General features: G+C 46.9%; 1 protein-coding gene across 3 annotated transcripts in view; it reads left to right on the top strand.

The window, feature by feature from the left end:
* Positions 1-24,064, top strand: part of FNIP1 (folliculin interacting protein 1) — a 62,835-nt gene extending 38,771 nt beyond the window's left edge. For 2 of the 3 annotated variants that reach the window (XM_027643097.1, XM_027643098.1), the window contains exons 4-18: positions 1,264-1,364; positions 1,618-1,692; positions 2,180-2,271; positions 4,788-4,871; positions 5,851-5,922; positions 6,719-6,854; positions 7,391-7,592; positions 7,979-8,064; positions 14,120-14,266; positions 16,177-16,346; positions 17,626-19,033; positions 19,384-19,552; positions 21,329-21,526; positions 21,865-21,980; positions 22,747-24,064. In XM_027643097.1, coding sequence (XP_027498898.1) covers positions 1,264-1,364; positions 1,618-1,692; positions 2,180-2,271; positions 4,788-4,871; positions 5,851-5,922; positions 6,719-6,854; positions 7,391-7,592; positions 7,979-8,064; positions 14,120-14,266; positions 16,177-16,346; positions 17,626-19,033; positions 19,384-19,552; positions 21,329-21,526; positions 21,865-21,980; positions 22,747-22,825 — 3,135 coding nt within the window. In that variant the 3' untranslated portion in view covers positions 22,826-24,064. The remainder of the gene's footprint in view (positions 1-1,263; positions 1,365-1,617; positions 1,693-2,179; positions 2,272-4,787; positions 4,872-5,850; positions 5,923-6,718; positions 6,855-7,390; positions 7,593-7,978; positions 8,065-14,119; positions 14,267-16,176; positions 16,347-17,625; positions 19,034-19,383; positions 19,553-21,328; positions 21,527-21,864; positions 21,981-22,746) is intronic. The other variant, XM_027643099.1, reaches the window with a different exon arrangement.
* The last annotated feature ends 3,176 nt before the right edge of the window (positions 24,065-27,240 follow it).

Here is a 27,240-nt window from a genome sequence, read left to right as displayed (position 1 = left end):
AGGCTTCCCAGAGAAGCTGTGGCTGCCCCATCCCTGGAAGTGTTCAAGGAAAGGTTGGATGGGGCTCTGAGTAACCTGGTCTAGTGGAGGTGTCCCTGCCCAAGGCAGGGGTGGAACTGGGTGAGCTGTAAGGTCCCTTCCCACCTAAACCATTCTATCATTCTATATTCCAGTTCTGTGTAGCAATCTGGGTGAGGATCCTGGTTGTTCAGAGCTTGGATAAGAGTATGAAGACCTGGCACTTAGCATTTTCCAAGCACAGGGTTGTTTCTGTGACTGATTTTAGGGATCTTTGGGAAGGATTACTCCAAGGAAGTGGAGGGCTATCACACATCTTGAAGGAGATGTGTTGCTCTTGCACAGTACCAAAGTACTCACCTGTGAACTGGCTGAGCTCTGTGAGTCAGTGATCACCATATTTTAAATTAGTCAGGGCAAGGCACAAGTGGAGACCCAGCACTAATATCTGCCAGCCTAGAGATGAGACAGCCCTGGACTAAGGGGCAGTAATCTCAGCCTTTGAAAGTACACAAATGAGATGACTGTCAGCAGAGCAGTCATCTCCAGTTGATTGCCCTGAGTGATTTTTTAATTTTAAGGTTTTGTTTGCAGAATTTGGCCTAGCCTGTGATGCAGCATAGTGACATCCCTCCTTGGTATTTAGCCTGGGTGCCTTACAGCAAGCTCTTGCCAGCGGAGAAGCAGGAACTGCACAACTGTAGCCTGGCATCACGATGCTGCAGCTCTTTGCTGGTACCATCACGGGAGCACGAGGGAAAGAGTCATCCCATAAAAATACCATCCAAGGATAAGTTGTGAATCAGTGTTTGTCAAGAAAACACTGGTCCAACTTGGCTCCAGTGCACAGTCTGTCTAAGATCTCCAGTGAACTGGTGATTCTTCTTGTCAAAGAGAGGCAAGGTTTAAGCTTAATGGTTTTTATTCAGCAAGATGTGTTATCTCATTCTTAAAACTTTAGTCCCCTGGCTCAATGCAGTTGGAATCTGCTTCCCCTCACCCAGATGGGTTAGGTTTTTTGAATGGTTTTAGTGGTTGAGCTCACAGCCAATATGAAGATCACTTTCTGTGCTAGCATTATCTTCTTTAAGCTGTTCAACTTTAGCATATTCAACAGTGTTCTAGGAAGATATTTTGCATGTTTATCTTTTAGATAAAGAATATTTTCCTGTCTTTTACACCCCCTAATAGAAGTGTGCTTCTAAAATGCTTAAACCCAAATGTTGTTGGGTTTGTTTTTTGCAGGGTTCTCGGTGCTCCTCAGATGCCAACATGCTTGGAGAGATGATGTTTGGCTCTGTGGCCATGAGCTACAAGGGCTCCACGTTGAAAATTCACCAGATCCGGTAAGATTAATGTTTTGCTGCTGGTGCTTTCAGAAGACTCCCTCCTTAGTGCTGCTGCCTGCTGAACTGAATGGCACAGTGCAGAGTAAAAGGGATTTCTGTGTTTGCCTTAACGTTATTCTGATGTCACTTTTGAAACAAAAGGCCGTTGTGTCGTGTGAAGGTCTGTAAAATCTGGGGGGTCGTGAAATGGAAAGCCAGGCCTGTCTTGGCACTGTGTTTCTGACTGATTTCTCCCTCCTGCCCTCCTCAGCTCACCTCCCCAGCTCATGCTCAGCAAGGTGTTCACAGCCCGCACCGGGAGCAGCATCTACGGCAGCCTCAACACGTGAGTCCCCCCAGCCTGTAGCTATTGCACATGGGCAGGTGAACAGTACAAACACATGAGACTTTTTTTTTTTTGGACCCTCCAGATTCTTTCTCTAAAAAAGTAACTTCTTGTTACATCCTGTCAGTAGCATCCTCACCTTCCCCTCACGGTTGTCTTCACCTCAGTTTGCTCTCAGTGAATGAATGAACCATTCCTTCCGTGCTGCTATGGGGAAGCTTGATATTGGAAGGTACAGAACTGCCTGCAATGGGGGAAATTCAGTCCAAGATGAAGGAAAAGGTGTTACAAAAATATCTGGCTTCAGAGTTTAGTTTTCTGTGTGTTAACTGACCCACCTGAGAACATGGCTTAGACTCCGAAAGCTTTTCCTAGTGGAAGCCTGTGTTCTTACCTTGTCTGTTCCATTCAGGCTATAATGAACTAACATTTTGTTCTACTGAAATGCAAATCACTGGTTTTGTTGTATGTTTTATATTTATTATAGGTTGCAGGACAGTCTTGAGTTCATTAATCAAGACAGCAATACATTAAAGCCTGACCACAGTACCATTATGAATGGACTTCTTGGGAATATAGGTAATTACAAACAGATTTTGTTTGCTGATATCTTTAATTGAGTAATCATAGATTCTAGAATATGCAAGTCTTTTAAAGAGAATCACATAAAAAAAAGCTAAAGATGTAACAGAAAATTAATATTGGTGGAGTTTGGAGGAGAATGAATCAGACTGTTCAGGGAATTATCAGTAGTTCAGTATACACAGCTGTATATGTGTATATAAAATACATAATGGAAATATTTAGATATACTTCAGTGCAAATACAGAAAATGTTGGAAAATAACGTTCTGTAGAAGGTCCTGAGCAGCACGTGTCGGGTCAGGCAGGATTGATTGTGCCTGGCTCAGCTCCCCGGTTTTATTTTCGTTAATAATTCTCATTCTGCTCTGTACTCTGCCCACCTGAGCACGTGTGGCCACGTGTTTCCTCCGAGTCTCAGTTAACCTTGCACAGCTGTGCTGCAGCTTTGGATCAGATTAGACAGAGTATCTTTGTGTTCTCTCCTCTGCCTGGCCATGGGAGTTAAGCAGTGTTGAGAAGCCATCTGGCGTCCTTGGTTCTCAGCCTCCTGGAAGGGCTGTGGGTGGAGGCCCCGTGAACATTAGATAACAAAGAGGGGAAGGTCTTGGCTCTTCCCTTTGGGAACAGTTGAGATGATAGTAGAGATACTGGGCTTCAGTGCTTCGTTCCAGTAGTAGCCACCTGATTCATGGCTCTATAGCACATCCTCCCTTTCCCTTCATTTTGATTGTTGACTCTCCAAGCAAATGTCTGTTGTAGGTGGAATAAGGGGCTTCTTTTTAGAATTGCTTTCCAGAATACTGCTGTATGTAAAATATGCTTTTATAGGGTTGGAAGTAAGGAGTGGATTTGATGACTGGGTTGCTCTTAACTGGGTTTCTGACTTTGATGTGGTCCTAATTCTTGGGAGTGTTTACTTCTCTCCTTCACACTGACTTTGATAAGACTGCTCCTAGGCATGGGCTTAAATGCTTTTCAGGCAAATGAGCTGTATACCTCATTAAAGTCATTCCCAATAGTCCCTCTATAAGGGAAGCCAATTAAAGTTGCAAGAACCTTTTTATCTATTAAATGCTTCCTGAATTCACTAAGTCAGGATAGTTTAAAAGGTGACATTTCTCTTAATATTCAGTATTCCTTTCAGACTTCAGTTGTGATCTTTCACAGTGCATGAGGTGCCCGATCTAAGAGAGAGGAGATCACTTCACCTACTTTTAGGGTTTGCTGTGGTTTGTGCTTGGCAAAAGTTTGCTGTATCACCAGAGAGATCTAAACTGCAAGTTCCAGTTCAGATAAGGCAGCTCTTAGGAGAGGGCTCGGTGTGATTCAGGTGTAGGCAGTGCCACCCATGTCCAGCTCTGAGGTGAGGGTGACTCTTCCCCTCCAAGCAGCCCAGTGGCTGCCCTGAGAGCTGCCCAGGAGGTGTGGGCACCTCGGAGCAAGGGTGTGTGGCAAGAGGCACGGGGTTGCCTGCAAGGAGAGGATGCTGAAGCTTTCTTTGTGATTGAGCTGCACAAATTTTCAGCAGTATTTGTTTACAGTTCCCATTTAAGCACAGAGGGAACCCTGGGCAAAGTGGGGAAAGGAGTTAATCTGTAACTGCAGCGTTTCTAACAACTGTGCTCAGCAGCTCCTGACTCACCTGTGGCAAGAGAAGGGTCTGTGTGTTTTGGTTGGGAACTATTTACAACGTGCTTTTTTTAGATACACTGGTTGAAAAAACAAACCAGCAGCTCTGGTCATGTGTTCCCTTTAATGAGTGAAGGCCTGAGAGAATGGAAGGGAGCTTTGAGGTGCAGCCTTCGTGTTTTGTATAATCCAAAAACTTTGAGTGGGCATTAGCTTCACATGTAGGAGAGGGACTGGCAATTAACTCGTTAAAGTGCTCTTCCTGACTTTGTGTACAGTAAATACACTGTTTTCTTGGTATATCTACAACTCAGTATTACTTTTAAAATGAACTACTGAGGCTGCTAACATTTATTTTCTATGTGATCATTTCACTCAACCGATGTACTGACTGTTCTCAGAACAACTACTTCAGCCCATAATTTTCTGTTGGTTCTACTAAGTTGAATTCCTGCTTGCCTTCTCCCCCCTCCCCTCTCCTCTTCAGCACCAGTGTTCCCAGCCACTCTACCACTGTGGATGTTAAAACAAACATTATACTCCATGATGAATCTCCTGTTTGTGATCAAGTTAGGCTTTGAGCCTGCATAAATTAATCATTTTTCAACCTTAAAAAAAAAAGCCCTTTTGAGAAACCTCGTCCTTGTATGGGAGACACTGGAAAGCTGGGTCTATTATGTTAATTCTATAAGTACTGTGCCGTCCAACTGTGGGACTTACCCTCACACCAGCGTTCTTGTCAGGCCTCAGAGCTGTTCTCTGCCTACGTTACTCTGCATTTATGTTGGCTCATATCTTCTCCCTGCCCTGGCCCCCTCCCTAGGGACTGTTCTGCTTTACTAACCTCATTCTCTCATGTGTATTTTACGTTTTGCCGTGTAGGTCTTTCCCAGCTTTGCAGCCCCAGGCGGGCATTCTCAGAGCAAGGTCCGCTCCGCCTCATCCGGAGCGCCTCTTTCTTTGCAGGTTTGCAGTGTGCTGTGTGCTGTGGGCTAGTCTAGCTGGGTGACAAACTGGGGGGGCATTTGTAGTTCAGCCCTGGAAATAAGATTTCTTTTTTTTTTTTTTTTTAAATACAAAACAGACAGTGATGTTTGCTCTCTTACCTTTTTGGATACATCCCTTAAAGCCCCAGAGGACAACAGGCATTTAACAGTCCTCTTTGGGGTTGTTTGCGTTGCTTTGTTTTGAAAACTTATATATTTTAATATGGATTTCATATTTCTGGAAATAATATTTCACAATGGTGTCAAGCTATTTTAATCTGGACTGGTTTCAACTGTAAAACTAAAGCTAACCTAGATTCACTCAAAATGGACATTTCTTGCTTTTAGTGGCTGGGTCTTATTTCCATGGCTGAGTAGTTTTATTTCACACACACATTTGTAAAATATATCACATTTAAAGACCATTGAGCCTGAGACACTTTTGATCTTGTGTATATGCAGACTCTGAATCTGGACAGCTTTTGGCTTAGTTGAACAACCAATGCACTGCTCACAACTCAAAAGTATTATTTTCTTCAAGACAGCATTGAAAATCCTTATGAAATTACATTTATAATACCTGAGAAAGCTGGTATATGAATGAAGTTGTGTTCATTTTGGGTTTTGGTGGTTTTTTGTCCATACACTGAGTACTACCAGTGGGACTAACATCCTCTTGGTACATTAAAATTTCACTGAAAATTATCTGTGTAAAGAAACAAAGTGTACCACTTTCAGTTTGCACTAAAATAGGTGTATGGACTGGAGAAAAACACATACAGGCTTCTCAGATAAGTGTTTTGGCTTGTTCAGCTAAGCAGCCTTTCTTGGTGATGGCCTTGTGCAGTGCTGTTGATCTGAATTAATGAGCATGTTTTTGTTTCATTAATTACATGGAGATCTGCAAACAAGAAAGGAACTGTATATTCCCCTGCTAATTGGTATTCCTTGTTTTACAGTTCATAGCAACCCTATGGATATGCCTGGGAGGGAGCAGAATGAGGACAGAGACAGCGGTATAGCAAGATCTGGTAATGGCAGCTCCGTGGGTTAACCCCCTACACTCCAAAAAGACTCAGTAATGTTGGTCACTGGGATCTCTGCACAGCAGCAAATAGTGCTGAAATGGGACTGTTCTGGCTTGTTCTGTGTAACATTAATGATGCCTCTGTGTACAGGAACAAATGGTGCTTCAGGCACCTCACAGGTAACCTGACAGCAGGGCCAATTATTAAAGCAAAGCAGATTAAATATTGAAATGAGCTTGCAGCATTTCTAAACAAAACTTGCTGTCATCTCCTTTCCAAATCAGGGAGGCCACATTGGATGGGCCCTGAGCAGCCTGGTCTAGTGGAAGGGGTTGGAACAAGATGAGCTTTAAGGTCCCTTCCAACCCAAACCAGTTTGGGACTTTGTGATTCCCTGACAGTGACATTAAAACATGAATTCACCTCCAAAACCACCCCTCTCCTCCCTTAAGATTCGGGATGTTGGGCACTGGGCTTAGGATTGGAAGGATGTCATCAACATTACTCCTTTCCACAAAGAATTTATTTCCCAATACTCAGGTTGCTGAGCAAGGTACAGCCTGTGTGTTGCTTCTTATGTAAAGCTGCAGGACTGTGCCACCCTCATAATGCTTGTATGGCTCGTTAATGTCATTATAAACGGGTTATTTTTAGATAAGAAACACCGATAAGCAAAAGAGAAAGCACCCGAGAAGCGACACCGGTATATCTTGAGGGGCTTCATTTAGCTGCTGGTGTTATTTTCCAAATGCTCTTTCTTGTGAGGAGAGATTTTTATTTATTCCTCTTGTTCTTGCAGCATCTCTTAGCAGTCTGCTCATCACTCCGTTCCCATCCCCGGGCTCCTCGTTTAACAAAAGCTGTGCTAGCAGCTACCAGCGGCGTTGGCGTCGCAGCCAGACTACCAGCTTGGAGAACGGGGTCTTCCCTCGATGGTGAGCTGGGAATTCAAATGCTGGTTGCTGCCCATACATTTTCCCCCGTTGTCAGCTTGATTCTGCTCTTGCATATGTACATCTGCGCTCGCTGCTGCTCTCCGTGGGGTACTGACAGAGGTGTAAGTCAGGCTGATCTTTTTTAGTCTCTGTTTTCCTCATGCAGTTCATTGTTTTGCACTAACTGGAAAGCCTTCAGCAGCATGTAAATCTGTAGGCTGTGTTTTTGAGGATAAGAAGCCCTAAAATCCTACTCGCAACACAAATTCTTGGCAGAGATGGGAGAGAACTAGAATACCATATTCTGATCCCACAAACACACTCGATCTGGTTCCAGCTTCTGTGATTGCAGGATCAGTTAATGGTTGCTTGTAAAAAATCACTAAGTGGATGTTGTCAAAGGTGATGATTTGACAACACATGCAAACAAAAGGTGTTTGTTGAAGTTAAGTGTTCAAGAACTGAATTACACAGCAAACCAAGGTACAACTTTATCAGTGGATTACATTAACTTTCTCTTTTTTTCATGCTCCAAGGTCCATGGATGAAAGTTTCAACTTGTCAGATGACAGCTCTGGTCCAAGCCCAGGAATTGTTAGGAAGAAAAAGATAGCAATTGGGGTTATTTTTTCACTCTCAAGAGATGAAGATGAAAACAACAAATTCAACGAGTTCTTCTTCTCACACTTCCCTCTTTTTGAGAGTCACATGAACAAACTGAAGAGTGCAATAGAACAGGTAAACACGCTCGCTTTGGATTCTTGCCCTTGTACTGCTCTGTGTTCCCCCAGCCCTGTCAGATTTAGTTCCTAACTCCTGTTGCTAGTTACAAAAGGTGGGATCAACTTGCTCTTGGGTGTAGGAATTGCATCACTGCAGTCAAAATTTTGACCCCTTCTGTGCCTTAAAGGATGAAATGCACAGAAGAAGCAGAAGCTGCAAATGTGCCTCACCTGTCTTCCCTCAGATAGGAAAGCTGGCACCTGTACCATCTTTTTATCACTTAAATAATTTTTTTGCATGACCAGTTGCATGAAAGATAGATGCAAACACATGACTTTATTTTCCATTTTCTGTGCTTCTGAAGCTCTGTGTTACTCATCTGTTTAATGATTGCTTTCAAGGCTATGAAAATGAGCCGGAGATCAGCTGATGCCAGCCAGCGGAGTTTGGCCTATAACAGGATTGTGGATGCCCTTAATGAATTCAGGTGAGCAGTGTGACTTCTGCCTTTTGTGTCTGTTCCTTCAAAAGCAGAGTCTGTTTTAGAAGGACCTTCTTAGTGCAGGATAAGTAACTTACAATGTGTAAAGTCTTCTGCAAGTGTAACTACGGCAAAGGATTGGTGGTACCAAGCCATTCTACTCTGTCTGTGTTTTCAGATTTTGCCAAGTGTGTGTATCCATCAGGGCCTGGTGTGAACAGGACACAGATGATCAATGTTTTCTGTGTTTTAGTTGGTAATGGAGCTCACAGTGACCTCTTAAATTATCTTTTATGGCCCGTTGAGAGGGGGAAAAGCATTGCAAAGCCATGTTTGGGAAATCCACCTTAGTGTGTATTTTCCTGATGTGTGAGCAAAGCTCACTGCACTCTAAATTGTGCTCTAAAGGTATTTCAGATAACCAAGTAGGCAAAAGGAGAGCTGTCTTTTCCCACAGTAAAATGCAGTGCTGTAATCTCTGGCTATCAGTACCTGCAGAGCCTCTCTGTTCAACAGTTAATATACAAAGTAGCACAGATAAGCACATCCCTGGCATTTAGCTGTATTCTCTTTCCATAGTTGAAGTCATGGGGGGGGAGGGAATTAAGATGAAATCCATCTGTTTTGAGTGATTCATCTCCTCTCAGATGGGAGTGGCAGGGTGCTTCCTTTTACAACCACTGTAGAGCTACTTTTTAAAGACGTTATTGAAGACAGTGCTCTGATGTTATAAAAAGAAAATCCTGACATCAGGATGTATTTTACTAACAGTGTAGGATCCTGAGGGCTCCCTTACTTTTCCACAATTCCATGTACTACCTGAGTGCCATGGATTAGGTGGTGCTGCAGGATGAAGGCACAGTATATTTTTTTATTTTTTTTAGAAGCTCCAGGCAGTCACAAGGAAGGGCAGAGGATATGTTCTGTAGGGACAGGAGGCAGGGAAGAGGGAGCACGTGGGCCTGCGGTGAGAGGTGGATGGGATCAGCTGTGCCAAGAGAGGGAGCAGAGGAAGCTCGTGACTGGGAGCCGCTGATCCTGCCCAGGGGCCTGAGACGAGTTCAGCAACTGGGAGCAGCCTCTGTGGTTCCTCTGCTCCCCCAGCTCTGCTCTGCCTCTCCCCCCTGCTCTCTCCCTGAGCCATTTCTCTGCCTTCCCACCCTCTGTTACACCACCTCCCCAGCTGTTTGCCCAAATCTTCCCCCAAAACATTCCTCCTCAAGATACTTCAGCGGACTTTGCCCGTTCTCCTTTGTCCTTCCAAGTTAAACAGTTCCAGAGGGCTGGGGAGGGGCACTTATCCCGAGTCAAAAGTAGGAATAATAACCCTGAAAACACAAGCCAAATCCCCCGTGCTGGCTTTTCCTCCTGGAGGGGAGCTCAGCAGTGTGGAGCTGGGATGGGATGAGGGAGGGTGCTGTGGACAGGCTGAGGAGGAAGGTGCAGATCTGCACTCTCCTGCACACCAGGAGCTGGGATCATTCCCATGACACAGCCCTTGCATAACCAGCACTGGGAGCATGTGTCCAACCAGCAGTTTTATGCAGAGGTTTCCATGGTGATATAAATATTACTCCTTAATAGTGTAACGAGGTAAATTAAATCCAGTTTAATTTCATGGAAATGAATTTCCTGGGGCAGCAGCCTTTGGCAATTCTGCGTTTTGTTGGCTTTTTTAAGGGATTGCATTCAGAGGTGGGCAGCAGCCTGTGCCTCCAGCCCAGGCAGGGTCCTTGTGTCCCTGTGACATCCCCATTTGTGTGACAGGCAAGAGCCCCTTGCTTTTCAAAGCCATGCAGGATGTGTCTGGTAAGAAGCAAGAAGCATATTTAAATACTGCAGGCTGGATGCAAAGATGCTTTGGCACGGGTTCAGCAAACCCATTTAGGACACTATTATCTCTTTAGGCGTCTGCTTTCCCACTGAAGTCACGGGGAAGTCAGGAGCTGAGTCCTTTGGTGAACTTGAGACTTGTGTTGATTCCTGCCCTCTTAGCAAACTGTGCTGGAGGGAAGAAGGGTGCTGACTTCAGTGGGTTGGTGATTCTAAAATGTAATCCTGTGCTGGTTTAACTCGTTGCAGTCTGGTTGTTTTTGGGGTGGCTTTAAAGGAGAATCTGTTTGTTTGTTTGTTTTTCTTTAAAACCCCCACATTTTCAGAGGTGCCCAAGAGTAGCTGATGTGCAGTCTGGTGATCAGAATAACCTCAGATGAGTGGGGCGTGGGGGATGTGCTGCTGTGCTGATCAGAGAAGGGAGGAGGGAGCGTGCAGGAAAGGGGCTGTGGTTGGAGGTCACCCCACTACCTGCAAGAGAAATTGTAAGGAGCTGCCTGCAGGGCCAGCAGGCATTTATCTGCTGCTACTGGAGGATAGAGGGGGAGAAGAAAAGACAGCAAAACAGACCCTTGCTTTGCTTTTGTTGTCTCATGTAGGGAAAAACAAAGCTACCTTCTCTGGAAGGCCCAGGCTGCTTCTGCAAATGGATGCTGTTGATAAATTTGCCATCGATTTGGTGCCCAGCTCCAGGCCTACCCTTGCATCATTAGTCACTTTACAGCAATTTTTAATTTTCTAAAGCACTGATGGGTTTAGCTATTAACACCTGACTTAGAGGCTTAGAACTCTCTGTGGATGTCAGCTGTGCAGACACATGACTTATGAAATAAGCTACTGTACTTGCATAAACATTTCGGCTCCCCCAGTCCCCGAGGCCGGCGCAGCACATTGATAACACAGATTATGCATCTGACTAATACCTGTGTGGCACAGAGGCAGGCTGGCAAGGAAACCCTGATCTCGGGGCCTGGGGAAACACCTCTCTCCGCTTTCTGGCAGACAGATTTGATCCTATTTTCTGCCAGTAATTTTTAAGCAGCTTATGCTGCTGTGAACTGACTGGTGCGTTCTGCTCGGTGGTGCCAGCACGGAGTCGCGGGGGCTCCCCTGCTCCTGCACTCCCTGCAGTGGGGATTGCCTTTGTTTTCTTGCTCCTTTTTAAGGAAAAGCCATCTTTGGAAGGAAGAAATGAGGATAGGGAGCAAATGCACGTGAATTAAGCTTTATAAGCCACTGGTGTTTTTTCTTTGTCGTTGTGTTGCGGCTCCTAAATAGCAGAGCAGCTCTGGGGGCACAGTGCTGGGGGTCCGTGTGTTTTCCTCGGGGAGGAAGGGGTTGCAGCAGGATGCTCTCATCCGTGAGGAGCTGTCTGCCTCGTTTGGTTTGCAGAGCACCAGGGAAAGATGTCTCAGACTGGTACTGAAATCCGGGCCCAAGGCCAGGGTGGTTTGGGGTGTGTGTGGGTGAGGGTGAGGCAGGAGCAGCCGTGCTGTGCCATCCTGTCTGCAGGAGCAGGGCTGCTCGCCTCGGTGCCATCTGTGCCCGCTGGGGCAGACCCCAGAGGGGCTGAGGAGGGGTTTGCTCAGGGCTCCCTTTCCGCTTGGCAGTTGCTCTCCCGCCCTGTGGGGTGTGAAGGTGTTTCCTGAGGGGCTCCCCCGGCCCCTGTGCCCGGTGCTGCAGTGCTGGGGCTGAGGTGCCTGTAAGCTCCGGGCTGGAGTTCAGCCTCCCGGAGGCGTTTCCAAATATAAACCAATTTAAATGCACTGGAACCCTCAAAAGAGCAGAGTCTCTCATTAACTGAACTTTCCCTCGCTGGTGTGTGGGGGCGGTGAGGGAGGGGAGGGGAGGGTCTCCTGCTGCAGATGGCTGAGGGGAGAGGGGCCAACTGGGTTTGTGATGGTTGTTGTTTTTTAAATCCACTAAACTTCCCTGTAGTGTTCGGGGAGGGTTTCTCGGGTTTTTATGTTTTGTTTTGTTTTCGTTTTTGCCCTTTCCTTACTGGCAGGGGAGCGTTTCCCTGGGTGTCTGCAGAGCTGGGAAGCAGTTAATCCTTGCCCTTGGTCTCTGTGCCATTGCTGCCTGCGCTGGCATGGAGGGTTCCCTGCACTGCAGTCACATGCCTGCTGGCCAGGGGCCAGGGCAATCTGATCTGGCTCGGAGGAAACACTATCAGCTGCAGATGCAGCCAGGGTTACCAGAATAGTAAATAACGAATCACAAGACTCGGGCTATCTTTTCAACGAAAACAAATATTTTAATGTGTTGGGTTTAGTATAGAAGTAGTTTCTTTTTTCAAAACAGCCGAGCTGCAAGGGGCTTGGCTCGGGTTAGTTTGCATAGGAAGGAGAAATAAGCTGTATTTTACGTTAAGTTGTGCTGTTTATCTCCAGCTTCTCAGGTCAGCTGTGTCTGGGGGGTGTAGGTCTTGAGACTTGTTTTGAACTTTGAAGTCCCTGGACTTGGGGTTTCTCCCTTTCTTGGGGCCTCTTTAACATCCACTCCAGTTAATGAGCTGTGAACAGAAAGCTTTCCCTTAAAAATCCCGTCCCTGGTCCCAGTTTGCTCCTGCAGAGGAATGAAATCCCAAGTGCCCCGAGCCCCTGTGCTGCCAGAGACCCCCTGTCCCCTGCATGTGGCAGTACTGGTGCCCCACTCGTGTCCAGTCTGTCAGGACTTTGTGCCCAGTCTGTCACCAGGCTGGGCTTTCCTGCCAGGAGAGGACCAGGAGCAGAGGGTAACATGGAGCAGTGACCCAGCAGCCAGCAAAGCCTCTGAGGGCTGGGCAGTGCAAAGGTAACTCAGCTGTCCCTCTCTCCAGCCCACAGGCTGCTTTCTGGTGTTCTCATCATGCCTGTGGCAGTGGAGGGTCTGAAGTTGTAACCTTTGAGGAAGACAGGGTTGATTTGGACTATTATGAGCACACAGAATGGATTTTGTATTTGGTGAGCACAGGCGGAAAAAATAAGGCAAAGAATGGCACTGCCCCCTCACCTCCCTCCCTCTGGAGCAGCCCCAGTGACTCCAGTCACCTTCAGTGCCCTCTGGGGAGCTGCTCTGAGGGTCTTGTCCCCACCCAGCTGCTTCTCTGCCAAATAGCTGGGGGGTAACTCCTTCCTCCCCTGGGAGCCCCCGTGCCAGGGCTGGGATGTGCTGTGCTGCTGCTGACGTGCTGCTCTCACTTCCTGGGAGTTGCACTTTAAACACTAAACCACAGAAGATTTGGCCGCTGCTGCTCGAGTGTGTTTGCCTGCCTGGCATGCACAGCCATGGCTTTACTTCTGGAAGTGTCCATAAATTTTGAGACCAAGATATACAGAGAAGATCTTTATAAATCAGGGGGTGGTACTGGGGATAATGGGATAATGTAAATCGTTGTCTTGTAAAACAAAAATACCTCATCTAGAAAAAGTAGTGCATTAAGTGGGGAGAAACTTGAATTGATCAGTCATTTCCCTTGTTCTTTTGGGTTTTTTTGGGCTTACATTTTTACTGTGATAAAAATACAGGTTCCCATAGTGTCATAATGGAGGCTTTGTACTTAAAACTAAACTAGAATTTAGTTTAGATTCTCAAGAGTTTAACAGTAATCTGAGGGGTTTTAATCTGGGATTTTACTGCAGAGCCAAATTTTTAATCATAGATTGACTGTCTTCTGTAGAGTCAAAAAGGATGTGGGTGAGTGTGTAACCTGAACAGCCATGGGGTGACTTTGACTTCCATACTCTCTATTTAAAGCTAAAGAGGTGAGCTGTTCCCCTGCTCTACACATCACACTTGGGGGGGTTTGGCCTTGAGATACACCAAGTTTTTAAAGCAAGGAGGAAGTTCAGGTATAAGTCATATAGATAAACTTGTCCTAGTCATAAATAAAGCAGAAGTATGTTTTGAATGGAGAAAGCAAGGAGATAACAGCAACAAGAAATCATTCCTTCTGCAGTCAGAGCAGGGCAGCTCTTGGCTTGTGGCAGGGAGTGTTGCTGTGCTTGGGATCAGTTCAGGTGGATGCAGGAGGAACCTGTGAGGTTCAGCTCTCCCTGGTGAAGGGTGAATTCCTACTATTGAACAAACAACATGGTTTGGATGATGGTGGACGAGAGAAATTTTGTTTCTCATAGAAATGACAGCTGGAACTAAATGTTGCAGTAAATTCTTTAAGCTGGGATCTCTGCCTTTCATTTTTTTTTTGTTTGTTTAGCCTGCTGGATGTTTTGGTTTTGTTTTCTAGAACAACAATTTGCAACCTGTACACGATGCCCCGGATCGGGGAGCCGGTCTGGCTCACCATGATGTCAGGGACACCCGAGAAGAACCAGCTCTGCCATCGCTTCATGAAGGAGTTCACTTTCCTGATGGAAAACGCTTCCAAGAACCAGTACGGTGGATTTGAGTTTTTCAATTCCATATGTGATTGTGCCTTTTAGTTTCAAACCAAATTTCAAACAATCGGTTGTTAAAATCCTGGCAACCAAAGAATCAAAAGGCCGTCCATAAATACCTGCTTTTTAAAACAAAAAAGGAATAAGAAATTATCTCATTACATTTCTGCTTCCCCACAATCCTCTAAATCTTGGTAGAGGCTGAACATCTAAAACACATCCATGGGAAGCATGTGATGGGTGTGGATGTCTGGAAGTGGGTGAACATACCTTACGAAATGCACTAATCTACCTTTCAGAATCAGTTGTCATATGATGAGCAGGGTTAGACATTCAGGAAGAGCTGTTTTTGTAATACTGCCTGACCACAAATTGCTCTTAAACCTTAAATCATTATAAATGCCACTGGTGTGCTGATCAGTGCTCACCTCTCTGGCCTCAGGCCCCAGCCCTGAGCGGGTGTTGAAAACTGAGAAAGTTCCTGATAAACTGGGGTGAATCTGATAAATTTACTCTTATGTCAACACTTCATCCCCTTTCCCCAGGGCACGAGCAGGGGAAGTTTTTAAAGCATTTGGCTCCAGTGAGGTCCTAAAACGAGCACAGACGTGTGCTGGGTGGGAATGGCACTGGCAGAGCAGCTGCTTTCTCTCTTTGCAGGGGGGGAAGGGGTGGCTCAGGGAAGGGGCTGCTGCTCCCATCCTCCAGCTCTGCCACCACCTTTGTCACCTCTTCTCTCCTCAGTGTGGTCCACCTGCTCCTGCCCCAGTGCAAGGGGAGAAACCACAGGGAAACTGTGAGGGGTTCAAATGTGTTTTCTTAAAATCAGTTCTTGCTTCAGTGGAAGCTTTTTTCCTGGGCCATCCTGATCCTTGCCATTCTGAGCCCTATACATCTTGGTTACATTTAAATGGTCCTTTATTTGGGTTTGTTTGCTTTATTTTAAATACAGTAAGATTTACAGTGATGGAAGCAAGAGGAAATTAAGCTCTGTATCCTTTCCAATCCAGTTTTAAATCTCTTCTCCTCCTTCGGCTGTCTCCAGTGAGGAATTGGCTACATGGAAGCTGTAGGGTTCCTGATGCTTGTAAACTATTCAAATAATGTTATTTTGAGGCATTTAACTGTTTTCCTCCCCACACCTGAGCTGCTGAGGCCACCAGCACCATCTGTTGGTGTGTGGAGGCTCCTGGGTCCTGCTCCTGCCAGGAAAACTGACTGGGAAGTTGCCTCCACGGAGCAGAAACCATGCTCTATCATTGCAATAAATCAGATAGTTAACGTTTTTCAGAAAGGTTTTTAGCCTTAATTTCTTAGCTAGTGAAAACTGTTTTGCCAGCATAAGGGCACAGCTTCTCTGGCTGAGCTAAAGAACTTTGGGGGGGTTTATTTTTGAAAGGAGCAGCCTTGTGTGCTGGAATTGCACAACAGTTATGTGAAAGAACACAGCACCCAGCTATTTTACAGGTTTGGTAGTGATAGCCTTCCTTCTCATCCATAGTCACAGATCTTATGGGTTTGGGATCTCCTTGGAGTACAGAGGCCACACAGTGCCACTGCTTTCTTATAGTGAACAAAATAAGTTGGTTTTGAGATGCTTCACAGCATAAAACTGGCAAAATAGGAAGTCTCGTAGTTATTGCCAAACAGAAGAACTGAGATGCCACAGAAGTAAAAATTTCATTTTACTTTAAATGTGTGTTCTAAGAAAGAGCTTTGCAGGGGTGGGAGGGAGGGTCCAGCCAGCCCTTCTCTCCCTGAAAACCAGGACTGAAGGGATGATCTGTGCTGACTTTGTCAGGCTGTTTCTGCAATCCTTGATCCATCTAGAGTGTGGAGCTGCTGTCAGTTTAAATCCTGAGTGTGTACCTGGAAAAAAACCCCATGCTGGACGTTTTGCTTTCAGGTTTTTGCCAGCTTTGCTGACTGCAGTGCTGACTAACCACCTGGCCTGGGTCCCCACCGTCATGCCCAATGGCCAGCCACCCATAAGGATCTTCCTGGAGAAGCATTCTTCCCAGAGCGTGGACATGCTGGCCAAAACCCATCCCTACAACCCTCTGTGGGCACAGCTTGGTACGTGGCAATCACCTCTAAACCACCCAGCAGCTTTACAGGAATGGGTTTATGATGCTTGTTACTTCCCTCCCAAGTTATTGATTTCTTAATTCAAAATGAGACAAAAGTGTGTGTTTCCAGCTTAGAGGTGGTCACTGTATTTTTTTTATGTGTGCTCTAGTTTCTTAAGGCATTATGCATTGTAAAATGTTAGCCCAAAAGTAAGGCCCTCTTTAGTCACCTCTGTGGGGTCCCTTAAGGTCACCTGTAGAGGATTCCAGCTCTCCCCTGGCCCTCTGTCTAGAAGGAAAATCCATTTTTAATTTTTGGGATGCTGCTATCAATAAGCCTCATTGTAGAAAGAGAAAATCGGGGAAATCCATCTTTTGATCAGAAATGAACACACTCTTAATATAATGGATTGATGCAGAACAGGAAATCATGGCTCAGCAACCTCCTGGGAAGGTCTCAAAGCCCAGTCAGTGTAGCTGGTCATGCTGTCTGCTAATTGCAAGTAGAGGAGGGGAGATAAGGTCAGAATGCCCTGCTCTGCACACACACTCTCCTGGAATTTGGTTAGGGAAGGGAAGGGAGAGTTCTGTGAGGTTGTCCTGTTCTGGTACAGGCAAGAATGGCCAGAGAGTTGGCAAGAAGACTTGATTTCAGAGCTCATGGGACTTGAGGGACCCACTGTGGTTAGAGTGGCATTTGAGGCCTCTTGGGCCCCTTGTCCCCTCATCCCTGCAGTGCCCTAATACCTCCAGAACACACAGGCACCTGCCCAGGTGACTGTGGAGTACAGTCAGAACACCCCATCCAACCCATAGCAGAGCTCAGGGAGGGGAACAGAAGGAGGTTGGCTCTAGCCATGCACCTGCCACCATCACTTTTTGCCCTCATTCCTGGCATAGGTTTGCTTCTTTCACAGCTTTCTCTTGTGGGTAAAAGTTCAGCCCAGTTTCCAGACTCTCCAGGGTAGGTGGATGCAGATGCCTCCTCTCTCCCATGGCTATATAAGGATCCCAGGAGAGGAGCCTCCAAAGCTGGAGTGAGGTGGTCCCTGATGTGTGAGATCAGATGTCCCCCTGACCAGTGGCTCACCTTACAGACTGATACCAACAGCATCTTTGGGATTCTATCTGTTGAAAACAAAATAGAGGATAGCTGTCATCACTCTGCTGCTTCAGTATTTCTCTGTTGTAGACCTGGCCTTTGAAAAACAGCCCCAGCAATTGCTGTTAGAAGAATAATTTATTGCAAAGATACCAAATAACTGTGTGTTTATTTCCTGTCCTAGGTGACCTGTATGGGGCTATTGGATCACCTGTGAGATTGGCAAAAACAGTTGTGGTTGGCAAAAGGCATGACCTGGTCCAGAGATTGCTTTACTTCCTCACTTACTTCATCAGATGCTCTGAACTGCAAGAGACACATCTTCTAGAGAACGGGGAGGACGAGGCCATCGTCATGCCCGGCACTGTGATCACCACCACGCTGGAGAAAGGAGAAGTGGAAGAGTCTGAGTATGTGCTTGTCACAATGCACAAGAACAGGGGCAACCTGCTGCCCACGGAGTCTGAAGAGACGAGAACTGCCAACTGCAGCTGTAAATACTGCAAATGTCCCCCTTCCCTGGCACAGAACATAGAAGGGGTTCCACAGCACGAGCGAGAAGACACGCAGAGCACTCCCAAGGGAGAGCTGGAAACTTCTTCCGACGAGAGCAGAACCATCGTCCCCGACGACGGGCAGGAAGATGCTGTGGATGTGAAGCAGCCGAGGCCCTGCACGGACACCAAGCTGGAGACTGTGGTGTGCACGGGGGCGGCTGCAGGGCCGGACTCTGGAGTGGAGGCCCCAGGGAGCGCGTGGAGGGGCGAGGAGGGGCTGGAGCTGGGCAGCCCCGCGGGCGGGGGCACGCGGACACCCGGCATCGCCGTGGAGAAGAAGCCCCCTGACAAGCTCTTCTGCGACGCCTTCCCCTGCGCCGCCGAGGCCCAGACAAAGGTGACTTTCCTCATCGGAGATTCCATGTCACCTGACTCAGACATCGAGCTGAGGAGTCAGGCAGTAGTGGAACAAATTGCCAGGCATCACAGCCCGCCAGCAGCGGAGGCAGCAGTGTCTGCTGATCAGAACTGTGAAGCTAAACAAACTGTTGAGGACCAAAATAGAGACTGTGGGACAGCTGAACCCTTTCCTCAAGTTGCTAGTGAGCATCAGAGCTGGAACCCAAACCCGTGCAGTGCTGAGAGCATGAGCCTGTTTGATGAGTATTTCACTGATGACAGTTCAGTTGAAACCCGGACTATTGATGATATTCCAGGGCAAGCAGCTACGGACCTTCTTGCTCACAACAGTAGTTTAGAGTTTTCTAAAAAGCTGTGTACAAAGGCTTGCAAACCGCCTAGTGAATTTTGTAAATTCATGGACTCTGTTCGACAAGAGACCTACAAAAACTGCTTTAATGAGCAGGACCAAAGAGAGAAAATCTCTATTCGTGTCCCCCATGGGGACAGAGAAAACGTAGAGAAAAAAGTCGCCCCAGGGATTGATTGGGACATTCCAAGAAATGAGAGTTCAGACAGTGCCCTGGGTGACAGTGAAAGTGAGGATACAGGCCATGATCTAACTAGACTGGGCAGTAACTATTACGGAGGAGAGCAAGAAGATTGGGCAGAGGAATATGAGATTCCCTTCCCTGGGTAAGTACTGTTCAGCAGTAACACAGCCTAAAAATGATGGAGCCTCCTCTCATGTCATATGTTTGGAGGACTGTAGCCTAACTTGGCATCAGGGTTGGAAAAGTGTCTCCTGAGCTTGCTGGTTGTTAAGGAATGTGACAAGATCAGTGGTCTGGAAAAAAGTATTAATTGTGCATCGTGATCTTGGCTTGTGTTCTCTGCTTCCATGACTGCAAAAGCTGACTTTAAACTCCTTAAAAAGTGCTTGAATGGAAGTTAGAAGAGCTGTGATAAAAGTGGAAATGCAACCTCTCTGCAAGCTGAATTTGCTGTTTATTGTTGTACATCTCTTTGATATGCCTTTCTTGCAGGTCAAAATTAGTTGAAGTGAACTCTGTCCAGCCCAGTATTGCCAATTTTGGAAGATCCTTACTAGGAGGCTACTGTTCATCTTATGTCCCTGACTTTGTTTTGCAAGGAATAGGAAGTGATGAAAAGCTGAGGCACTGTTTGGTGTCAGATTTGTCTCATGCTGTGCAGGTAATTAAGCTATATTTGGTAAATGTATTTCTCACAGTAGGGGAAGGTAAATGTTTTTGAACATACAAACCTGCTGGTAGTGGAAATATTTACTGTCACAGCTCCTGTCACGTTTCCCCAGTCCCAGGTCACCAGTTTTTTTCTCTTCTCTCAGTTCATGTATCTGAAACACGTGGGTGTTTCACTGCAAATCTGGATCACAAAAGATTAGACTCCCACTGAAGCCAGCTGGGAGGCCCTTGCCTTGGGAAGATGGATCTTGGTGCTAAGCCATAGAGGAATCATCATCTCCTGTAGGCATGGCAGGGGATGGTTGTGTGCCCACAGGATGGGATGATGTTAAACCAGCCCAAAAGCTGAGATTGTGCATCTCTTCCTGGGCAGGGTCTCGCTGCAGAGGGGCAGAAACTCCCTTTGCTCCCTCCTCTGTCCCTGCACGTCTGACCAGTGTGCTTGTGCAGCAGAACATGTCCTCCACAGTGAAGCCACCAGGAATGTGTAGTATTTTGGGGGCATTTCGCCTTCTTTAGGATTGTAGTCCACGTGCCCAGTGTTGATGGCTTCACTGGAAAAGGAGAAACGAATGTAAAGATAATTGTCCAAAGGGGACTTGTGCTACTCACGTGTGCTGGTGATCGATCATCTCTGCTCCACAGAAGCTTTTCCCTGGATGAACTGGGGCATGACTGGGAAGCATGGTATTCCCTACCTCTTCTAGTCCCCAGGAAAGGAGTGGAAAGCAGACTGTCACTGAAAAGTGTGATTCTGCTCCCCTCTAGTTTATTCCCAAGGGAATGGGGAAAAACCCCAGATGTGCACAGGCTGGGGAGCAGCTGCTTTCCTGAGAGCCTCCAAAACATCCCCTTTTTCCATCTTCTCACATTAACAACGTGCATCAGACCTGTGGCTCTTCCCCACATTTCATCTTCCTTTCCTTGTGCCCAGCTCCACAAGGAATGAGTTTTGCTCCCTGGGTGGTTGTTCCAGGGCCTGGTTTAAGCCACATATTTAAGCCATTTGGGAAGTGTAATTGAATTTCAGGCAAGAGAGGCAGCAGTGGGAGGTACCTGCTGCTGTGGGACAGATGTGGCTGAAACACAGCCTGACTGAGCCACATTTTTATGCTTCTCTTCAAGTACAACAGTAACTGCATCCCAGCACTGTGTGAGGTCCCTGTGGGACTCTTTGGAAGGAGGTGCTTCCTAACAGTCCAGGCCAAAAAAGGTATTAGGGAAGGACAGTGGGTTTCTAAATACTCCCTTTTTCAACCCCCTTTTCAGGGCTTGGGAGAGGTGCAGCACCAGCTGGAAGGAATGGCAAGGCACAGGCTTGGTTCCTGACTCCCTCTGCTGGCCTCCCATGAAGGGAAACCAGTGACAACTGGGAGTAACCCGGCCTTGTTAACACAGCCGTGCTGAACAGCGAATTGGAGTTTTGGTTTTAGGAGTTTAAAATATACATACTTTAGATATGTCAGAACTCTTTATGTCAAATATCAAAATATGTAACTGTCAGCCAGTGACACACTTTCGAGCCTGGGAGAGAAGGTAGAATAGCCACCATCTTTCTGAGACTGTGCCTTGCTCACAAAACCCCTCAGTTTAGTGGATGGAGTGCAGCGTGGGCACATGGAACTGGATTTTAGGGGAAGCAGTGTCCTGGATGCTATCCTGCTGTCCAGGGGTGCTATCCTGCTCCCCAGGATGGTGATGTTTTGTGAAAAGATCGTTGTCATTTGTCATTCTCAGGGTTCTGCTGTTCATTTTCTGTTCCCAGCACCCTGTTCTGGACGAGCCCATCGCAGAGGCCGTTTGCATTATTGCAGACACAGACAAGTGGACGGTGCAAGTGGCCAGTAGCCAGAGAAGAATGATTGACAATAAACTGGGAAAAGAAGTGTTAGTCTCCAGTCTCGTCTCCAACCTGCTTCATTCCACTCTTCAGCTTTACAAGCATAATTTATCTCCAAACTTTGTAAGTCTGAATGGCAATTGAGAGGGTGATGGTCTAAGATTCTGCCTAGTGTTTGTATCTGTAGCACAATTTCAGTAGCCAGTGCATCCTCTGGTGTAGCTGTTTGAGCTGCCTATTGAAATGCCAGTCTGTAATCAAAACAGCTGCCTCATTAATTCTGATTTAACGTGTAATCAAAGGCTTCTGCTCCAAAGCAAGAGTCCTGCCAGTGAATATCTCTCCTAGACACAAGTACAGAACAGGCAACAGGCATGTGTGGTCTGTGCTGTTCTGCTCTGAGGCTGCTTTGGTTCAGATAGAGCACTGTCTTCCCTGACACATCTCCCTTTGCTTTCCAGTGTGTGATGCACCTGGAGGATCGGCTGCAGGAGCTCTACTTCAAAAGCAAGATGCTGTCTGAGTATCTCAAGGGCCAGATGAGAGTCCACGTGAAGGAGCTGGGCGTGGTGCTGGGGTATGGTCACAAACACCCTGAGTGTCCTGGTGCCACATCCCCTGCCTGGGCTTGTTCTAAGCACAGCAAAATGGATTCCCAAATGGGACTGGAACTCTTAAGTTACCCATGGCCACAGGCTCCTGCTTAGCCATTGCTGGATCCCAGGGATCCCCCAGCCTGTGTCTTCCCCCCCGGGCAGGAAGATGGGCTCAGCACTCTGGAGCTTATCAGACTCCCTGCTTAGGTGGTCAGTCAGCACTGAACAGCCTGATGCCCCCAGGCTGGCTTTCCCTAATGTGGCACGGAGCACCCTCTGTGTCATGTAAGGCACACAGTACCTCTCTGTGGGTGTGGGGCACAGGCAGAGGACCTGTTTAAGGGGTGTTCACAGGAAGGCAGAGGAGTTCAGGGTGAGCAGGAAGGCACATGGAGCACTTGTGGTGCTGGAGCTGGGGGAGCAGCTGCCACTGCTTCAGCCCGGTCCTCTGCTCCTGCACTGTGTCCCCCAGCTGTGACTCCCTTTGCTGTGAGGTTAGGAAGGAACTGGGTGTGCTTCCTCACCAGTTTGTTGGTGCTGTGAACCCCCCCCAGACAGGTAGGAGCTGAGGCAGCGCTGGCAGTGGTGAGCAGGCACAGCTGGAGGGTGCTGGGAACAGTGTGGCAGCTGCAGAGAGTAACCCAGGGCCCAAGTGCAGGGGCTGAGCAGGCTCTGTGGGCACTGACGCGTGTTCAGCCCCACCACGTTCCGGGCTGGATTAAATGTGACTCTTCTGCTTCCTTCCAGGATTGAATCCAGCGACCTCCCCTTGCTGGCAGCTGTAGCGAGCACTCACTCCCCGTACGTTGCCCAGATCCTACTTTAACACGCCAGAGCCCACAGACTTAAACTTTTTGCCTCTCTGGAAACAAAGTGGAAGACAACCTGTTCTGGCTCCTTTCTCTTTGTAGCAATTCAAACAAACTGCTCGCTGAGCTGCAGCACCTCCATATATGACTGCACAGGGTGCAAACAGTTGGAGACCTCTCCTCTCCCACTGGGCCGTTTATCAAAAAGGATAAAGAAAGGAGTAAAGAAAACTGAGTAAGCCCGAGCTTTCAGCCATGGGAAAGTGAAGATTTTAGCAAAGCTGAAGATCTGAGTTTTTTAGCATTTTCTGCCACAATGGCTGACTGTGACTTACACTGGGGAACGGAGGAAGAACTGCTCTGAGAAATACATGATGCCATCAGCCCTTAGGAACTGAACAGGAGAGAGCAGCTGCTGCCTCCAGCCTGGCCTCAGCTGAGCAGGATCTCCTTGGGATCTGCAATTCTCAAGCTGCAATGATTTGTAAACAACTTCTACTTTTTCATGTCATAGTCCAGTTCTGGATACTTCCCAGAGGAAGAACGGGGCCTGCTTTGTTTTGTAAAAGGCTTATTAATGACAGTCAGCTCCAGAATTTATTTATGATCTTTCTCTTGGGAAGAGGGAAAAGCAGGGGACAGAGGGGGACAGGGAGGATGAAGGAAGAGGCCAACAGACAAACTAGTGATGGAGATTCTTTCTTGGCTGGATGCTGTAACCAGTGTTAAATGTTTATAATGTTTAAATGTTGCTTTATACTAAGTGATGCTTTTCTTCCACAACGTAATCAAAATGTTAAAAACAAAAATAATCTAAAGAGAATGTTGGCTGAAATTTCCCCACGGGGTCCCCAGAATGACATGACAATTACCTCTAACTTTTTTATGATCTTTAATGTTCTTGCAACACCATATTCTTTTTACAGCAGTCAGTCAGCCAGCTATTGAAATAATGAACTAGAAATAATTGTACCAAAGCACTGGGGACAAAATGAGTAGACTATTACCCTTAATTGCTCAGGTAACTAATTGATACATTTTTTAAAACCATTCTTCAAAAGAAATGAACATTGATTACACCATAGTATAGTAATATCCAAATTATTTTTTGACAAATATACCCTGCAGATGACTCTAATCCCTTTTCTACTCACTCGTGTAATTACCAGCAGGAAATGTTGTTTATTTTATTCTCAGCATTTCTCTTTTACTCAGCCATCACTGGTTTGTCACTGTATATACAATAGTTGTACGAGTAGCTGATGGACCCAACCTGGTGTAAGTCATGTAAATAGACAGTGGGAGGTGGATTATGTTTTCAAAGGCTCTACTACCTCAGTTTAACTGGACACTTCATTCTAGGCTTTGCTTTACGTATTTGTCCTGGCAGCCAATTCATGTTGCTGATTTTTAGCTTCTGTTTTCATTGATTACGTTCAGTATATTGAGTTTCATGGATTGTCCTCACAAGTAGGAGACACATATTCACTTGGTGGCTAAACTCTGTAAGAAATTCTATAAATGCATCATTCTGTGATCATCCCCCACAGTACAACACGCCTGCTATTGCTGTTTGCAGGGTTACTTCAAATACAAATCTATTTGAACCAGTTGATAAACCTGAAAACAACAGGGGAGATCCCTGCCCCACCACTGTCAGCCACAGAACTCTCCTCCCTTCCTTCTCTGGGGCCAGGATTCACCCAGGGTGGTTTTTCAGCGCTGTTTAAAATCTGTCCCTTAAAGCTGTTCCAGGGAAAACCCACAGGGCAAAGCCACTCCCCTTTCAGGCAGGACCGAGGCCACGCCAGGAGTGACCCCAGGAGTGACCCCAGGAGTGACCCCAGGAGTGACCCCAGTGTTCACCCAGCAGTGTCACTGGAACCCTGTGCACAGAACCCAGCGCTGCAGGGGAGGAACTCGATGTGTGATCCAAGGGTTTGTTTCTCCCCTGTTTTTCCAATGTCCTTTCCTCACCACACAGTTGTGTTACATCTGGTTTCTGGAACGAGCACGAAACAGGGCCCAGTTGTGTAAACACATTTGTAATGAACTCTGGGTTGAGCTCCACGTGTGGCTGTTGAACTCTTGGCTGGGGATGTGCTGTGGGCAGTAGTTGAGTCCTGAGTTGTGCCCAGACTGGCAGGGGTGGCCTGCCCATGGCAGCACTGCTGGGACTGGCGGTGAGGGGGGCTGAGGGTGCACTCCTTCCTTGGGTGGGCTTGTCTGTAGCCGTGCCCAGAGAGCTGGGCAGCTGCCCCCTAACCCTGGCACCCCCCAGGACTGAGCTTGCAGTGACCCTGACGGGAGAACCACGTCCTCCTCCGAGCCATCGCTGGCAAATCGTTGGGGTTGCTTTGAAACGGGTTTGACTCTCCAGAGAGGCCCTTGCACGGCTTGAAATAATATTAATGTGAGAGGAGAAGGAGGTGGTTGTGGGAGGGCACCTTGTGTGCTGTCCTGTGCCCACTGCTGCTCGTTAGTGCTGTTAATGATGTGTTCAGTCAGTCCCAGGCTGATGCAGCTTCCTCCACGTCCTCCCCGTGCCGGTCCCTCGGCCCCTCTCAGCAGTGTTGTGGGCAAAACACAACCAAAACCCTCGTGGCATGGGAAGTTTTCCTGTGAGTTAATTTCTTTGGGGTACATGAACAATGTGGTACGTATGTCTGTTTGTTAAATAACACAAAAAGGGATTTTTACAGGCTATAGCGTCGACTTTTTAAAATATATCGCGATTGTTTTATGTGAATAGAAAACTAATGTTTGATTTCTTTTTTCCACTATTCCCAGTCCCCATTATTAACATGTCTTAATTTTCTGGCTGAAAACTAAGTGTACTAGAAACACAAATTAGCAAATTTGGTTTTGTTGCAATTGGCAAACACTGGGCTGCTAAGAACAAAAACTGTTTAAAAGAACAGATTTTACACCTTGCATATGTTTTTCCCTATTAGTTCTTAGAGATGTTTTATGACAATTTTTTGCTTTCTCTAAATTATTTAGATGGTGGTACTTGTAAAATGCTGGGTAAAATGTACATACTTGTTATCTCTTCTGTTTTTGTATATATTTCCCAAGATGTGCACTTGTATTATAATAACCATTCCCAATTTTAGGGGAAATTTGTGCAATAAATACAGTATGTCAATTTACTTCTGGTACCTTTTGTGTCCCTTTTTTATGCATGTATGAGAGCGTGGGTGAGTGTGTGAATAGAACCATCTCCTGCTTGACACTGTCTCCTCTCCCCTGTCCATTTTGGGCCGTGCTTCCTGTGCTTAGCGCTGTTGCAGCCATTTAATTTGGGGTTTCTTAAGGAGTTAATAGTTTCAAATAGGAATTTGTGTTTGAACTTGCAGTCCCTTCAGTGGGGAATGTTGTTGGCCCCCAAAAAGCAACAGTGAGACAGGAGGGAGGCCCTGACCCTCTGTACCAGTGCTTGACTTTGCTTGAGAAGAGACACAAGCAGAAGGGGGTGGTCTGTGCACCGGTCTGTGCATTCGTTGCTGAAGTGACCTGTAAAGCACTTTGTCACAGGAGTGTTTGCAATTCCTCTCCTACAGGGCATTGTGTTGGTGCCCATCTGCCCGGGTACAATCCCTTTTCTGTCTCTCTGGGTCGCTGCACAGGAAGGGAGGTTATTGAGGAGTCTCTCTAAGGTTTTATTAAATCTACGTTCAAATTGTGATAGCAGTCCTGCCAAGAAAAGTGAAGTGAGAATCGTACAACAGGAGAAAGAATTAACTTAGGAAGACGTAGCAGAGCACAGAAATGAGGCTTTAGAGCATCCCAGTTAAGTCAGGTGCTCCCAAAAAGGGGAAAAAGAACAAGCAGGAGATGAAAAGCTTGGCCTGAAGCAGCTGCATCTTGTATTTGTGATAAAACATTCTCGTGGTTTCCTTCCCTGGTAGGTGCCTCCCCCAGGTGCAGGTCAGTGTCCCTGAGCCCTGTCCTGCAGTGCCCAGCCGTGGGCAGGGGACAGTGTGGGTACCATGTGTGGCACAGCCGGACAGCACAGGAGCCTTCTGGGATTTCCACCTGCACCTGCCAAGCCCTGTCCTGTAGAAGGGTGCCTGTGACCCCAGTGTTTGGTTTCATCTCTTGCAGGAATTAAAGCCCCAGCAGCCAACTCCTGAGTGCTGTCCTGTGACACGACCGTGAGCTGCCCCCGTGGGCAGGGGTGGATTGCCCAGCCTGTTCTCCATTCCCAGCCCAAGCAGCACTGCATCAAATGGCTCAGTGCTCAGTGTGGGTGAGTCAACATAAAAGCAATTAACACAGAACCATTGCCTTTTAATCCTGATAACACGGGGGTTCATTGCTGGCCTGGTGCTCCTGTGCCACGATGGACTCACAGGGCAGAGCCTGTGGTCCCACAGCAGCGCTGGAGGTGAGGTGAGGGCAGCTCCAGCAGAACCTGCAGCAGGAGATG

Source organism: Corapipo altera, unplaced genomic scaffold, assembly GCF_003945725.1.
Source record: "Corapipo altera isolate COAL_440 unplaced genomic scaffold, ASM394572v1 75, whole genome shotgun sequence".
Taxonomy (NCBI): domain Eukaryota; kingdom Metazoa; phylum Chordata; class Aves; order Passeriformes; family Pipridae; genus Corapipo; species Corapipo altera.
Note: the sequence above shows the minus strand (reverse complement) of the source record. Positions and strands in the feature narration are given on the sequence as shown.